The 15,615-nt window shown below is 30.4% G+C and overlaps 1 protein-coding gene across 1 annotated transcript; it reads left to right on the forward strand.

Annotated features, from left to right (window-relative positions):
* The first annotated feature begins 10,532 nt into the window (after nt 1-10,532).
* On the forward strand, nt 10,533-14,956 carry LOC132031409 (farnesyl pyrophosphate synthase). Its single transcript, XM_059421355.1, has 12 exons — nt 10,533-10,775; nt 12,122-12,146; nt 12,253-12,368; nt 12,483-12,569; nt 12,679-12,795; nt 12,894-12,982; nt 13,073-13,124; nt 13,538-13,633; nt 14,032-14,076; nt 14,184-14,273; nt 14,361-14,432; nt 14,618-14,956. The coding sequence occupies exons 1-12, from the start codon at nt 10,665-10,667 to the stop codon at nt 14,744-14,746; spliced, it is 1,029 nt and encodes a 342-aa protein (XP_059277338.1). The 5' UTR covers nt 10,533-10,664; the 3' UTR covers nt 14,747-14,956.
* The last annotated feature ends 659 nt before the right edge of the window (nt 14,957-15,615 follow it).

Consider the following 15,615-nt stretch of genomic DNA (forward strand, 5'->3'; position numbering starts at 1 on the left):
GTCATTGCCATAAATACAAAAATTACATAAGGGTTACATTGCCTTCCAAATCAGCCCACAACCATCACAACTTCAAATTGATTCATTAAACTTTCATTATCAACATAGAATCCACATACAAAGAACAACCAAAACACTACATAGAATTAATTCATTCTTGGCATACAAGACACCCATTTTCGGCTACTACATCAATACACCACTTCCATGATTTCCATCCATTTCTACACATTACAACAACACATAAACATACTAAATACACTTAATTCATTATTCCTACACATTCCACACTACACACGGCCAAACCTCAACATTCATAACTCAACTTCAACTTGATTTCTATCATGAATTTCTTCCATTTTAGCATACAACAACACATATAAACCATTCATAACACATAAAACAAGATTAGAACTCACCTTTCTTCTTCAACTTCTCAACTTGCCTAAAGTGAGAGATAGAGAAAACGAGCAATCTAACGCTTGAAACAACAACTCCACGTTAACGAGCACCCTTGAATTAGCAAGTTTGCTTGAAGAAATTATTTTTTTGGAATCAATTCTTGAACTTCACTTCTCCATGGTCATGGCCGAATGGCCCTTGGTGTTGGTGCTCTCCAAGTTTCTTGAAAATTCTATGGGTTGAAGTGATGAAAATGAATTATTTGGTCATCTTTTAATTGCAACTATTAGCCAACCATGTGGCCATGGACCACATGAGGTGGCCGGCCACATGGCCTTTCTTTTTTCTTTTTTTTTCTTTTCTCTCTTTTTTTTTTTTGGTTGAATTTTCAACTTTTCAAAAATAGAACACTTTCCAAAAATGGAATTTGACCCCAAATGTTTCTTTAATATTTCCATGCCAATAAAATCATACCCAACTTAAACCTTTAAAGCAAACAAAAGTCTCCACTTCATATCTCGGAATGGTCTTGTCCTTAACTTATCGTGGTTGATTCGAATTATCCCGACGTACGAAATATGGGATATAATAATTTTGAACCTACCCCCATAGTTAAGGGACCATTTACGTCCTTTTCTCGTAGAATTTTACATCATAACTTAAACAAGATCAGCGATCTTTCTTAGTAATATTCACTAGTCTACTTTACCTACCCCAACCTCTTACACACTTTTTAGGAGCCGTTTGGACATGATTTCATCTCATGAGATGAAATTATGAGATGAAATCATGTTTAGACATGCAATTTGGATTTCTTAAGTTGTAGGTTTTTTATAGACGTAATAACCCCACCAGTTGTGAAAACCATCAAAATTTTCCCAATTCTTATACAATCTTACCAAACGAGTAAATCATAATTTATAATAAAATTAATACGTTACTAGAAGGCCTTTCTAAAAATACAACATCAATTGATCAAACTTTAGTTCAATAAAAAGGAAAATTTAACATGAATAGTAATGTAACTACTCTTTAATATGATCCTCCCACGTGGTAAACATGATTGGTAAATATATTTTACCAACTTGCAGATTAATATTTAATACAAATGGTTGGTAAACATGATTGGTAAATATATCTACTAACTTATGTTTTTTTTTTTACAAAATATAAACATATTGGTCAAATTTTACATTTATATTTTTGAAATCATGATTTCAAATCCCAAATCATGCCTTTTTGGATGATTTGGGATTTCATCTCATAAGATGAAATCAGACATGAAATCGCATGAATAAACGCTGATTTCATGAGATGAAATCGCATGTCCAAACGCCTACTTAGTATCGATAAATACAATTATAAAAAAGTACTTTTATATTTCCTTAATACTATTGAAATAAAGTTGTTCTGTACATCAATGCAGGTAAATTGTTTTTTCCTTCGTCATTTCTAACGCTTTACCGTTACTTTCGTGTCTTTTTGCTTAGCATAGCAATGGCACTATACAGTTGTTTAATTGAATATTTTGAAACAATTAAATATACTTTTTAAGGAGAGCATTAGCTTGCTTATTAATCAGTTATGATTAAGTGATCAAATAGTATGCAAAAGATAGTTGTTACTATGTAAATTGTATTTTTATTGATGCAAACCCTGAGTGCAAATAAAATTTTCAACAGGAACTCAATGAACTTGGGTCCAATTTCGAAAGAATTCTAATTTATCTATTGATTCAGTGATGTTTTACATGTTTTTTAATAAGTCTAACAGGTTGCTTAAAACTCAGTTGTTACTACTACTCCTGTTGTCTCAATTTAAGTGTCTTAATTTAATCTACCATAAAGTTTAAGTAATAAAAAGAGATTTTTAAATCTTATGGTTCTATATTAAAGATGCGTGTAATGTACTAAACTATTCTTTGAATTTTGTGGTTTGAAACTTGTTATATAGAACGTTTGAATTATTAACATACTAAATTTAGAAAGAGGGAATTTCTTTTGGGCAGATCAAAAAAAAAAAAGACACTTAAATTGGGACGAAGAGGATATTATTTTTGGTTTATCAAGACACTTGTAATTAATTCTTAAGTAATTGATTGTATGCAAATATTCATATTTTATCGCTAAATAAAATTTGACCTCTGTCCACTCTTTCATAAAACTTCAAGAATTCCACCTGGTGGCTAAGGCAAGAAGGACGAGATATTTATTTCCTCTCAAATTACAGCAGTCGTTTATGACCTTGATTTTATTTATTTATTATTACTAGGGCGCTTTGCACGGTTATGAGAATTAGTTAGTGAATTTAAAAAATATTTTTATAAATGTAATCAAGATAAAAGATATAAATTTTTCATATATACACATATAAATTTATGTTCACCTTCTGTCAATCACCATCAATAATTTTAATTAAAAAAATATATTTTCTTACTACAAAAATTTCTTTTTCACATCTCCAATATTAAATGGAGAAAGAGAGGAAATCTTACTCATCTTTTCAATCATGTGAATGTCTCAGTGATTTTTTTTTTTATGTTACTGAATTACAATAGTGACGTGCTTTATATATAATTGAGGATATGAAGACCATTCTAAAACTTCCGTATGTCTTCTTTTTGTTTTTCCTCATTTAGAAATTTTAAACTTAATTAAAATTTTCTATTAACTTTTAAAACTACATTTTTTTTATAATTTCTTTGATTTTCTTAACATGGAAAGCAAATGGACACTAATTTTTCATGTTGAAATAAAATTGCTATTTTCTCACTTTTTTCCTTATTTAATTTTTCTGCTTCCCCTCTTTGTTCTACATAAAGAAGAAGAAAATTCAAATGGAATTAACACCAAAAGAAAAGCATGTATACATTTCGTTCACCAATTTTGTATGTTAGAAATCAAGTTCCTATTTTTCTCATTCTCCTTCTCCTCATTTATTTTTTCTTTTCTTCATTTTTTTAAATCGTTTTTTCAGAGCAACTTTCCCGTAATTATAATATTTCTTTTTAACTCTTTTCTCTCAACAAAAATCACACTATCGAAACAAATATTGTGCTACGACAAATGAGAAGGTAGAAGAAGAAAAAGGAAGAAAAAACGTTTTAGTGGAATTCTCATGCTTGGATTCATGGCGTATCAAAACCTGAAGTAAAGATGAACAAAGAAGAAATAGATTATTGGTAGCTTATAATTTTTCAATACCTCAAAAGAACAAACTGCACATATAATACAAAATCCTCAAGTTATAACCCTGAAAATTCAAGTATATCAATATCGTAACAGCCGCTAAAAGACGGACAAAACGAAGAAAAAAGAGTTGGGACACAATTTATTTCCATAATAGATAGAAGATCGAAGCATATTTAATTGAACATAATTCTCAATATTTTTAATCATCATCTCAAAACCATCAAATCTTTTCAGGTCCTAAATTTTTGCCAGAGCAGCGAAGAACCAAAGAACCTACAATCTAAAACTTGCAATAGGGACAAAAGTGACCAGAACAACTAATAATGAAATAAATCAAACTAATGTTATAAATAAAAAATAAAGTAGGAAAGTCGAACAATCCCAACAGAAAATAAATAATATCACTCATCAAATTGCTGGAAGAACAAAAGAAATTATCACTGCTCTTATAATATACAAAAATGAATTGGATGAAGAAATTGAAAGTGGATGATTGGTTGCAGATTTCATTTCTCCGACTTATATAACATAATATGAATTCTTCTTCTTTAGTATTAATTAAAGAAAGTGAAACGGTTATTTAGGCATTATTAGGGAAAGCAAAAGGCTGTAATTGACTTAATTAGGACAAACATGACCATTTAAACCTTTATTTATTTAACAAATAGATTATGGATGACCAACTTTATAATATACATGGAAGAAAACGGCAGAATAGAAGGAAAGAGGGGATTATGGAATAAAATTAAATGAATTCACCATTAATTATCATTTACTAGATATGTTTCGTGCCTTACTATGCCTCTTCATTTTTTCATTTATTTACTACAATTCTTATTCTTTATTGTCTTTATTATATGAGGTTTTAAATATACTTAATGATAAAAATAATGGGAAAATGTCAAAAAAGGAGATAAAAGATAAATGCATTTGGAGGCTTTAGAGGGATGCTACATAGGATTGGCTATGCCTAGCTTTATATTATATATAGATTTCAGTTGTGCAGTATTTTTGTTGGTCGACCATTCTCCCTGTTCACCTGAAGTCGTTCAAATTATTTGACTTTTTTTTTTCTTTTCTTTTACTAACCATCTAAATTATAAAGGGATTAGTTTCACAAAGTATCACTCAAAACTTGTAATATATTTGTTGGAAATATTACAATATTAATCAGTAAAACAAACAAAAGGATGAAATCAACTTATTGGATCAGCGCTGCGTCGTGGCAAGCTACTTCCTTAAAAGCGATTTCGGACCGACTCCAGTGCAAATTGTTTAATCCGGTCGCTCCCCAAGGTTTCCCAGCACTCCCAAACACTTGCAATAGTGGTTAGAAGTTTGGAGTTTGCACAAACTGAATTGCCCAGAAAACAGAAGGAAAAGAAGAACTCTAAAGAAGAAGAAGAAGAAGAAGAAGAAAAAGAGAAGGAGAAGTTTTTTCAATATTGTAATTCACTAAGAAGGTTGAGTAATATAGGCGGTAAATATGAAGGGGTCAAAGAGGATTAAAGAGTCATTAACTCAACCATTAAAAGGAACTTAATTAGTCACTAACATGACTATTCAAATCAACAATAAATCAGCCTTTAAATGAGAATTGAAGATGAGAGGGGATAATTTATTTATTCTTTACATTACACAAAGTTATTTTCGATAATATTTTCCGTAAATTATCAAACTTATTTTTTTAACAATAAAATTACTCAACTTTTTACTGTGCTTCATATAATATATTTTTGCAATTATTTGGCCAATTTCACCAAAAAATTACAATCATTTTATTAAAAGATATTATTTTAAAATAAAAGACCTGTCCCAAATAATATATCCATGCTTAAAACTCGACCCATATAATTGAAAATCCAACACCCTAACATTTCCCCAGCAACATAACTGAGCAGAAGAAAAAAAAAAAAAAGGGGGTCTGCAGTCCACTCAAATTTGTCAGCCAAGGAATTTCTTCCATTTTGAAACTTTTTAAAGACACAACTCCAACAAGTAACCGCAATCAGGATTGAGTTCATTACTCGTGGTGCTAAAATTAGCCCACAAAAATATGATTGGTCCAATTCATTTATTTTAATTCATCTTAAAATTGAGTTGTTATATTACTCAAAGTGATCCACAAATATTTTTTAAAAAGATGGACAGACTTATTTTTTAAAGGTTACTGGACTTTTTTTACTTCATAAACAAACTAAATGATTTCTTTAAAAAAAACCCTTTAACGAAAAGAGTATATTTGTGTCATTTGTGTAACGGTAGGGTATATATGCCCTATTTTTTTTAACAAGCGGTAGGGTATATATGCACTATTTTTTTAACAAGGAATATATATGCTCTAAATCGCAAAGTTGAAGGGTATATTTGTACCTTTTCCTTTTTAAAATTTAATATAAAAAATATAAATTTGTTTGAAGATATATTTTTGATTTTTTTAATAAAATTAAAAACTTACCCTAATCCTTTGGTACAATTATAAGTTATATTGAAACCTATAATTTAACTAAAATCCTAATAATCAATCAAAATATTCGATTTCCATTGATTTGATCTATTTCGAAAGAGTCATTGATATCTATCTTAAGTTTAAATTTAAAAAATTAATATTCCAACAACGAGTGCAAGCCTAACTGAAGGCGACCAACTTCCAAATAAGGTTGTGCCCACCTCCCACAAGGTCAAGCAAGACGAGTTGGACTGCCACTTATATTATTTGACTAGTTTAATCAATAATTAATAAAATACTATCCTCTTTCCTATTTATTCAATTTGAAAAAAAAAAAACAATATTGTTTTATATTTAAATAATAATTTAACTTCAAACTTCTTATTTTATCTTTAAAAAATAATTTATAGCCACAAAAATTTTCTATAACTTATTTTAGACTATAACTTTCAATTTTTTTTTTTTTTTAACTTATGCGTTCGGTCAGACACCTTCGCATAAATAGAAACGGAGGGAGTAATAAAAAAACTAAAGGCGAAAATCTGAAAGGTCACCGGAGAGTGATACACTAAGGGCCTGTTTGGAAAGCCACCTAGGTAATTGGAATTGGGTGTAATTACACAATTTGGCCTGTTTGTTTGACTAGGTAATTACACAGTTAGATGTAAATTTGGTGTAATTGAGAGGGTGTAATTACACTCTCCAATTCTCAAGGGGGGGGCTGAGAATTGGGTGTAATTACACCCTGTAATTACAGGGTTATCTTTTCGTTTATTTCTTTTTAATTTTATTTTAATTTCTTTTCTTTTTTAATTTTATTTATTTATATTATTTAATTTATTTTTATTTTATTTTATTTTCTAATTTATTTTATTTCTATTATTTTATGTCTTTTTAATTTTTACTTTTTAATTATTTTTATTTTTTAAAATATATTTCTTTTTATAGTATTTATATTTCATTTCCTTTCTTCTCATTCCCAACCTTTACTTCTTGTGGTTCCATGTAATTGCTCGTATTTTTTTATTTTTTTATTTTATTCATTTAGCACGGTCGTGTTAATATTCTAATTTTTGAAACTACATCTCTTAATATTAGAAAGAATGAGTCATTAACAAACTTGACATATAATGAGTGACGTTATTAAAGTAGAATTTCGTTTTGAATGAGGTTATAGACTTATAGTTTCCCTTTATTTTGTATTATAGGAGTATTTACTTATGTTACGTTGAAACTTACTTATGTAACGTAGGAATTTGACATAAGAGTATTATGTTAAATTTTTTTCTTTTGGATTTTGAATTTGGGTTATATTTTTTATTTTAAAAACATTTACTTTAGTACTATTGATTTGTTATTTCACATTGCATGCTGTTTATTTTTCACTTACATTTGATAGAATTATTGTCAAACATTTGAATAATGTTATGGCATTATATTTATAAGTATTTTTTTTGGTCAAACATCCAATCCCATGATGTTCTCACCAAAAAGGTATGCTTTTAAGTTTTATAATCAATTAAAATTAAAATATTATTAATTTGAAATTATATTTCAATTATTTTTTACAATATTAGCTACAAATATATGTTTATTAATTAACATATTTTCAAGAAAAAAGGTATTATTAAATAAATAATTTAATATTTAAATAAATAATTTAATATCATTTATAAAGGCACATATTTTTTAAATATTAATTTTAAATTTTTTATAATCAAATGTTATTTTTAAATTAAACTAATCGTAATTACACTTGTGCAACCAAACAACATGCTTGTAATTACACTATAATTATATTATGACAAACAAACAGGTCATTGTAATTATAATACTGTGTAATTAGTAGGCTGTGTAATTACTAGGGTAATAATTATACCAATTCCAATTACCATGTGGCTTTCCAAACAGGCTCTAATAAAAGAAAAGGGACTTACTATTTGTCATGTGGCAATAAGAGTAGGTGGTGCATAATGCAGATTGCCAAACTCGTGACACCACTGTAACTAATATTGGGCCCCATCTATTAAAAAAGAGAAAGATATTTTCTTAAATCAGGTCGAAATTGATGGCTCCAACTTTCATATATTCTACTTTGACAACTGTGATAGTGTCTTAAAAAAAATAAAAAAATTACTCTCTGCGTTCCATAATAAGTGTCACCTTAACTAAAAACAGGCATATTAAGAAATTACTAATGCAATGTGAAGTTTACTAAATTATCCTTATATAATAAAAATAAATTACTTTTTCCTTTTGATTAGAACATGCATGAGTAGTAATCCCTTTGACATTGAGAATTCAATAATATCAAGTTACTATGTGACTTTTTTAATCATCATTTAGATGTTACTTTAACTAGTCACTTTTTGCCTAAGGGTAGAGTTGAAAAAAACTAGTCAATTTATATCTTGGTTTCCTAAGATGACACTTATTATGGGATAATTTTTTTGGCTAAGATGAGATTTATAATGAGACGGAGGGAGTACTAATTATGGAGCATTGTTCAACTCCCTAAACTCTTGGTACCTCCCAGATACTTCCAATATTCCAAATTCGATTTAATGTGGTATTATTATTATTTAAAGAGTTAAAGGGAATTATTTTCTACAATAAATTCTTAAATACTTTTAGAGAGTTAATAACGTTTGGATTCCTCAATTATTGATAAATTTTGATTTGAATTTTTGTGATGTTTGATTAAATATATTTAATTGTTCAATTCATTAAAATTTGCACATTTGACCCTTTTGCTTGTGAATATTTAGAGATTTATCATATTTATTAGCTATTCCATCACGTAGTTACCTGTGTGTTACGTTTAGCTTGTACAATTAATGTGTTACTTCATACTTGACGGTAATATAGTTCTAAAAATAGTCCAAGTATGATATATTTCCTGCATATAGGAATCAAAAATACACATCCAATTAAATTAAAAATTAAATATGTTGAATTATATATTACAAGGAACAAAATCAAAATTTACCAATATTTTAGGGACCAAAAGTTCTATTATCCCTTTTAAAAATATTTTGAAGTATTAGATATTGTAATTTCTAGTACTATACTATATATGTAGCTTTCAAATATATAATTTTATTTAAAAAATATGAAGAATTTATGTCCAAATTAAATAATTTGATCCTCATACGCAAACCCCGCAACATAAAATAAAAGGAGGAAGTAATTGTCGGATATGAAAGTGTACATACTTTAAAATATTTATGCATAATATGTATCGAATTCGAAGTAAAATAATAGGAACGCCGGCAGTGCCTTATCTACCACCAAATACCATATCAGTTGTCTTTAAATCTTTTCTTTTTCGAGTCTCCAAATTAGACTAAATTAAAAGTCTAAATTGCATGTCCAAATCTCTATAGGATTTACTGTGTTTGTGTATCCTATTTTGAATAAAACTTCAATTTCAACTATAAATTCTGATTTTAAATTTCACAGTTACCTTAAAGCTAGAATTTCAACTTCAAGATTTGTGATTCCAATTTTTTTAAAATTTACAACATGGCCAATAATTTTAAATTACAAATCATATTGCAAAAGTAATTACCCAAACTTACTTTACTCCCTATTTGACTGACACATATTTATATATAAAAAAAAAATGTAATTTTTCTGTCAAACCACTGCTTCCTTCTCCAAACCCAAAAACAAACTCTTTCTCCAAACGGCCACATATGTTCAACTCATATTTGGGGAAGTTTTGATGGTTTTCATAAGTTATAGGTTTCATTTATGAGAATAAACATTTAATTTCTAAAATTTAAATTACATGTCCAAAAAAAATCTCATCTTCAATGTGGATATGATCGGGCTCCAATACGGGTACGGGTGAGAAACCAATTTTTTTTTCTTTCCTTTTTTGTGCTTGACTCACCAAAATAACAAAAAGGAAAAAGATTGTTTTGAAAAAAAGATAAGTTCTCCATCCTGTTCAAAATAAGTATCTACTTAATTTTTTTCACACCTCTTAAAAAACGCTAACTCCTAATTTTTGTTGTTGTTGTGCTTAATTAATAAGATTATGACTTATTTATTGCCTTGAATAAATAAGAGCAAATTTGAAAAAATAAAACTAAATCTTTCTTAATTTTGTAAGCGGACACTTAATTTTGAATAAAAATAAAAAGCTAAATGCACACAAACCAGAGAGAGTATATAATATAATCTAAGGGCTCGTTTGGTTGGGGAACAAGTTATCCCGGGATCACTAATCCCGGGATTGTTATTCCACCCTTTATGTGGGATAAAATAACACTCTAATAACGGAATAACTAATTCCGGATTATCCCGTAATTTTATTTCAACCAAGCATGAGATAAAATAGTATTAAATTTTTATCCCAAGGCTATTTTTGCTTATTCATCACACCAAACGACCCCTAAAAACAAACAAAAAAACATGTGAGTGGTGGCTGGCTGCCTGCCAATATTGTACTTGTATGACTCCAATTATAATTCAGCAAAATACTGCGCTTGTATCTCATATATAAATATACACAGATGACTTCCTAGTGTTTAACGACCCTCAGATCTCCTTATTCCTTGCAACTTAACCAACACACACACACAAACACTATCTCTTTCTCCGTCTGTGTAACAATGAGTGATCTCAAGGCCAAGTTTTTGGAAGTTTACTCTGTTCTCAAATCTGAGTTGCTTAATGACCCTGATTTTGAATTTACTGATGATGCTCGTCAATGGGTTGACAGGGTATTTCTTCTTTTTTTCTTATTTTTTCTGTATGTGAATGTAGATCCATTTGGTGCATTACATGTGTTAAGTTTCTGTTGATGAATCTTGATTTACTTTGGGTATTTTTACAAGTGTCTCTGTGATTGGCTTTCTTAGTTGTTATCCTTTTATATATCTTTCTCATCTTTTGTCTCATTCTTTAGTTTTCAGAGTATATTACTCCATCCGTCCCCATTTAATCGTCTTGCTTTTCTTTTTGTCTGTCCCAAAAAAGTGTCTCTATTTATATTTTGTAAGTTGACAATTGAAACATGTTACTTGGCAAGTTTATAACCAAGAACATTTCAGTAAATTTTACACATCTTTAATTTAAGACCACGAGATTCAAAAGTCTTTATTTATTCATTAAACTCCATGCCTAGTCAAATTAAGACACTTAAATTGGGGGAAGGGAGTAGTTAAAGAGTAATCTGAATATTGGTTTGTGGAAACTAAAAGAAAACAACTTGATGCATAGTTCAACACTTCGCATCCAAGGGTGTGACTTAGTGGTCAACGAAGTGGGTTGAGAACCATGAGGTCTCAAGTTTAAATCCACCATTGACAAAAAAGAACATCTGACTTTTATTCCTGACATGGACTAGATTAAAATTGTTGAAAAGTTTAGAGCTTTCTTTCAACTCTTCCATCAAATGGAATTTGAAAGCTTATGCTGGAATTCAGGTCTAAAACGAACTTTTTTTTGTGTGTGTGATAGAATGAACACATAAAGACATGTCTATGCTTCAAAAAGAAATTTTACTCACCATTGAAAATGAAAAGGCAGTTAACATAGGATCGATACTAGAATGTATCTAAAATGGAGACTGGTGCTAACGTTCCGCAAGCTTAAATTTAGTCCAAACATCCACTAAAAACATGCTTGAGAGCAGAAACTATAATGTTCTTGAACATATGAATCCAATAAATCTTTACTCTTGAATCTATGCGCTTTTGCTTGCCTGTGGGAGTGGAGTATGCTTGTTGGGTTCTGGTTGTCGTTGTCTATGAAACAAAGAAGGGGAGGAAGGAGAGAGGTTTACCTTTGTGAGTTGGGAAAGGCGGGTCTCTATAACCACCTTTGGTATTAATTCAACATGGATTATCTTCTGATGCACCTCTCGGCGTAAACTAGTTGGTTTTTCTCGTGTTTATAAGTAATTGTCAGTTCAGTACTGTTGATGTGGTAATTTTGTATCTTCATCATAGTCCTTCAATTTGCGGATACCCTGACTCTCCGCTTCTTTTCACTTTTATTCTTTTGGAGTTATTAAAATTTTTGAACGGTCTATATGTAACTGATACCTTCTTATGATTTGCTTCAGATGTTGGACTACAATGTACCTGGAGGTAGGACTGAGTTTCTACTTCTTAACTATTTGTGTACTTATTTTACAATCTTTGATAGCCCGACAGTATCTTCCAGCAGCTTAATGATGGTATATTCTCTGTGCAGGGAAGCTTAATCGGGGGCTATCTGTTATTGACAGCTACAGTTTGTTGAATGATGGGAGAGAACTAACCAGTGAGGAAATATTTCAAGCATCTGCCCTTGGCTGGTGCATTGAATGGGTATGCAAAACAAATCTGTTGCTTAGGCTGAATTCTTTGGTGACCCCAATAAATTTAGTTTTATTACCGTCTTTCTTCTTTTCAAGTGTGTGATTAGTGCAATGTATGTTGCAGCTTCAAGCATACTTCCTTGTTCTTGATGATATAATGGATGGCTCTCATACACGTCGAGGTCAGCCATGCTGGTACAAATTGCCAAAGGTGCGGGCCTACACAAAGAAATTACTGTTTGTTCCTCCTTGTGCTTTATGTGCAATACCGACTCATCATTCTTTTTCACCAGTCGTTTATGTTTCAATGTTTCTTATAGGTTGGCATGATTGCTGTTAATGATGGCATACTTCTTCGCAACCACATCACGAGAATTCTGAAGAATCACTTCAGACCAAAGCCTTATTATGTTGATCTTCTAGATTTATTTAATGAGGTAGGATTCTTTTCACACAAAAAGGCCTTTGAATTAGACCTCATATAACGCTGAACTTTTTGTTTTTTCTCTTTTGCTTTGTGGACATATTCTGACAGGTAGAGTTCCAGACTGCCTCTGGACAAATGATAGATTTGATCACAACACTTGTAGGAGAGAAAGATTTATCAAAGTATTCATTGCCTATGTAAGGGGACTTTTTCAATACTCGTGCAATTCTTCTGCTTTCATTATTTCTTGCATGATTTAACTTGATAATGATGTGATTTACGTGCAGTCATCGCCGGATTGTCCAGTATAAAACTGCTTATTATTCATTTTACCTCCCAGTGAGTACAAATCTTCCTTTCAATTGGGTTCACAGCTTATCGTGCTATTTTGACAATGATTACATGTCTATTATGTTTCTAAACACTTGCTTCCTATTTTTATTTTTTTAAATGGTATCCTTGTTGATTTGAGATTAATGTTCTCTTAAAACATTTCAAAGTTCTGATCTTCTTCAAATTATATTTAACTATATGCAACTACCGGAAAGGCATAGCAGAGCCTCTTATTTTGATGTCTATCTGAGTTAACTTAAGAAATACCTTTCAGTTTTTGAAAATCATATGCGGCTAGTTTTGTGTTTAACTATGCTGGTCCTTTTTGCAAAAGTTATCTGTTAAAAATCATAGAATGTGCCTCGAAGTTTAATTTGTATATAAGACACATCCGGAGTACTCACCGTTAAGATCTCCAGGTTGCATGTGCACTTCTTATGGCAGGGGAGAATCTTGACAAACATGTTGATGTCAAGAACATACTTATTGATATGGGAATCTATTTTCAAGTTCAGGTGAGAATTGAAACCACTCCCTAATACTTCCATTGTGCATAAAGTTCTATATTTATATCAATTGGAAATTGACCTTTGATGAGGAAAAAATGAACATTCACCATGGAACAAAATGGAAACTATTTAATTTGGCCTATTTTCAAATCATAAGTAGTATTTTTTAAGAAGTTTGAGAAACATTGCAGAGACAAAAGGGCACTTGCGTCATGTGGTCAAACGTGAAAAGAATTTGTACATTGCCAACAGAGTAATGAATATGGTCTTGGATACAGTGGCCTTTTGAAATCTCCATCTAATTTAGTTTCCAATATACCTAAGACCCATCGATAAAACTCAGTTTCACAACGCTTGTGCTTTCATGCTACAGATTCTGACTAGTAGCTTTCTTGACTTTGTAGGATGATTATCTGGACTGTTTTGCTGACCCAGAGGTGCTGGGTAAGGTATGTTGTAAAGGAAGCTGATAGTACAAAGCTCCTTTAAAGTAAGCAGAGAGCTATTGTAACTTGAAAAAGAATAGAAATCTTATGGCGACCTCTTTTGCTATCAGATTGGCACTGACATTCAGGATTTCAAGTGTTCTTGGTTGGTAGTGAAAGCTCTAGAACTCTGCAACGAGGAGCAAAAGAAGTTATTATATGTAAGCTCGAAACATGTTATCCCTTGGTTCATTTATCACAAATTTGTTCTATTTGAATATGCTAATTAAGAAGAGCTTGTTTTGTAGGAGAACTATGGAAAAGATGACCCTGCTTGTATTGCTAATACAAAGACACTCTATAATGATCTCAAACTTGAGGTATTCCACTTTTTCCCCCCTAGCCATCATAGTTTTGGTTTGTCTCTGCTCTTACTTCCTGAGATAAAACAAAAGTTTTATGCATTCATTGTGTTCTTCTCTTAGCAAGTGGTCTATCTCACTTGACGCCCAAGAGTTGAAACATAGTTCTTCAGCTTTTAATTATCTTCTTCTGAAATTTGTAGGAAGTATTTCTGGAATACGAGAAGAAATCCTACGAAAAGCTGACCAGCTCTATTGCAGCTCATCCAAGCAAAGCAGTGCAAGCAGTGCTACACTCATTCTTGGGAAAGATATATCAGAGGCAGAAGTAGGAAATAAACTAATTAGTGAATTTCAAGAATCTATTGTTTAGATGTATTTGCATTGATTCTCCCATTGGGAATGAGATGTCTGTATTTCATGCTTTTTTCTGCTTTCTTGTATGGCTTTCTTGGTCTTCCACTTCTTTAATTTGATGTATTGATGATGGATTGTTATTTTTCAAGGAATGGAAACTCTTATCCTTTTTCACTTTTAAGAAACAGTAATCTGCTTTGTCATTGTTGTTTGATTGCTTTTAACATCATTGCTTAGAAGTACTGGAACCTAGGGATGTTGGTTTTGGTAATCAAGCTAACTAAATCGGTTTGTTTTTTGCGGTTTTGTCAGTTTTTTCATTTTTTCTTGTCATATAAATACTGCAGTTATGGATGATATTTTGATAAATCAATTTATATTTAGTAAGAATCCAATGAATTGGTGAACATATGATATATTAAAATGTCCTTATGGGAAAAATATTAAACCAATCTCTCATGCACGTTAGAATCAAATAGTATTATTGAAGTACATAATGTCACACCCTTAAACTGGGATGAGATGTGATTGACACCAAACATTGTATTAGCAAGTGCTATCCTTCTTCAATTCACTAATTTTTTTTTTAAATATTCCTATTTTATTAAGATTTTTTTTTTGATCATTATCTAAATGAAAATTAATGATGGAGTTGCTATGAACTTATATGTCTGACCTATATAACCAGTTTAACAAATACATAGCGGTTTTTCTATTTTAACTGATAAAACGAGATTAAGAAGGAAAAAGTTACTTCCCACTTACTTAAAAATATATTTTTATTAGGAATAGAATGCATTTAAAAAGAAAAGAAACAATGTACTTATTAGGAAAACGGAAATGA

Source organism: Lycium ferocissimum, chromosome 9 (genome assembly GCF_029784015.1).
Source record: "Lycium ferocissimum isolate CSIRO_LF1 chromosome 9, AGI_CSIRO_Lferr_CH_V1, whole genome shotgun sequence".
NCBI classification, from domain to species: Eukaryota; Viridiplantae; Streptophyta; class Magnoliopsida; order Solanales; family Solanaceae; genus Lycium; species Lycium ferocissimum.

Excerpts from the sequence above, each read along its gene's own strand:
- LOC132031409 (XM_059421355.1), top strand. The coding sequence starts at position 10,665 with ATGAGTGATCTCAAGGCCAAGTTTTTGGAAGTTTACTCTGTTCTCAAA. Across the intron at positions 12,147-12,252 it reads GGACTACAATGTACCTGGAG|GGAAGCTTAATCGGGGGCTA; the intron begins GTAGGACTGAGT and ends TTCTCTGTGCAG. Across the intron at positions 12,369-12,482 it reads TTGGCTGGTGCATTGAATGG|CTTCAAGCATACTTCCTTGT; the intron begins GTATGCAAAACA and ends TGTATGTTGCAG.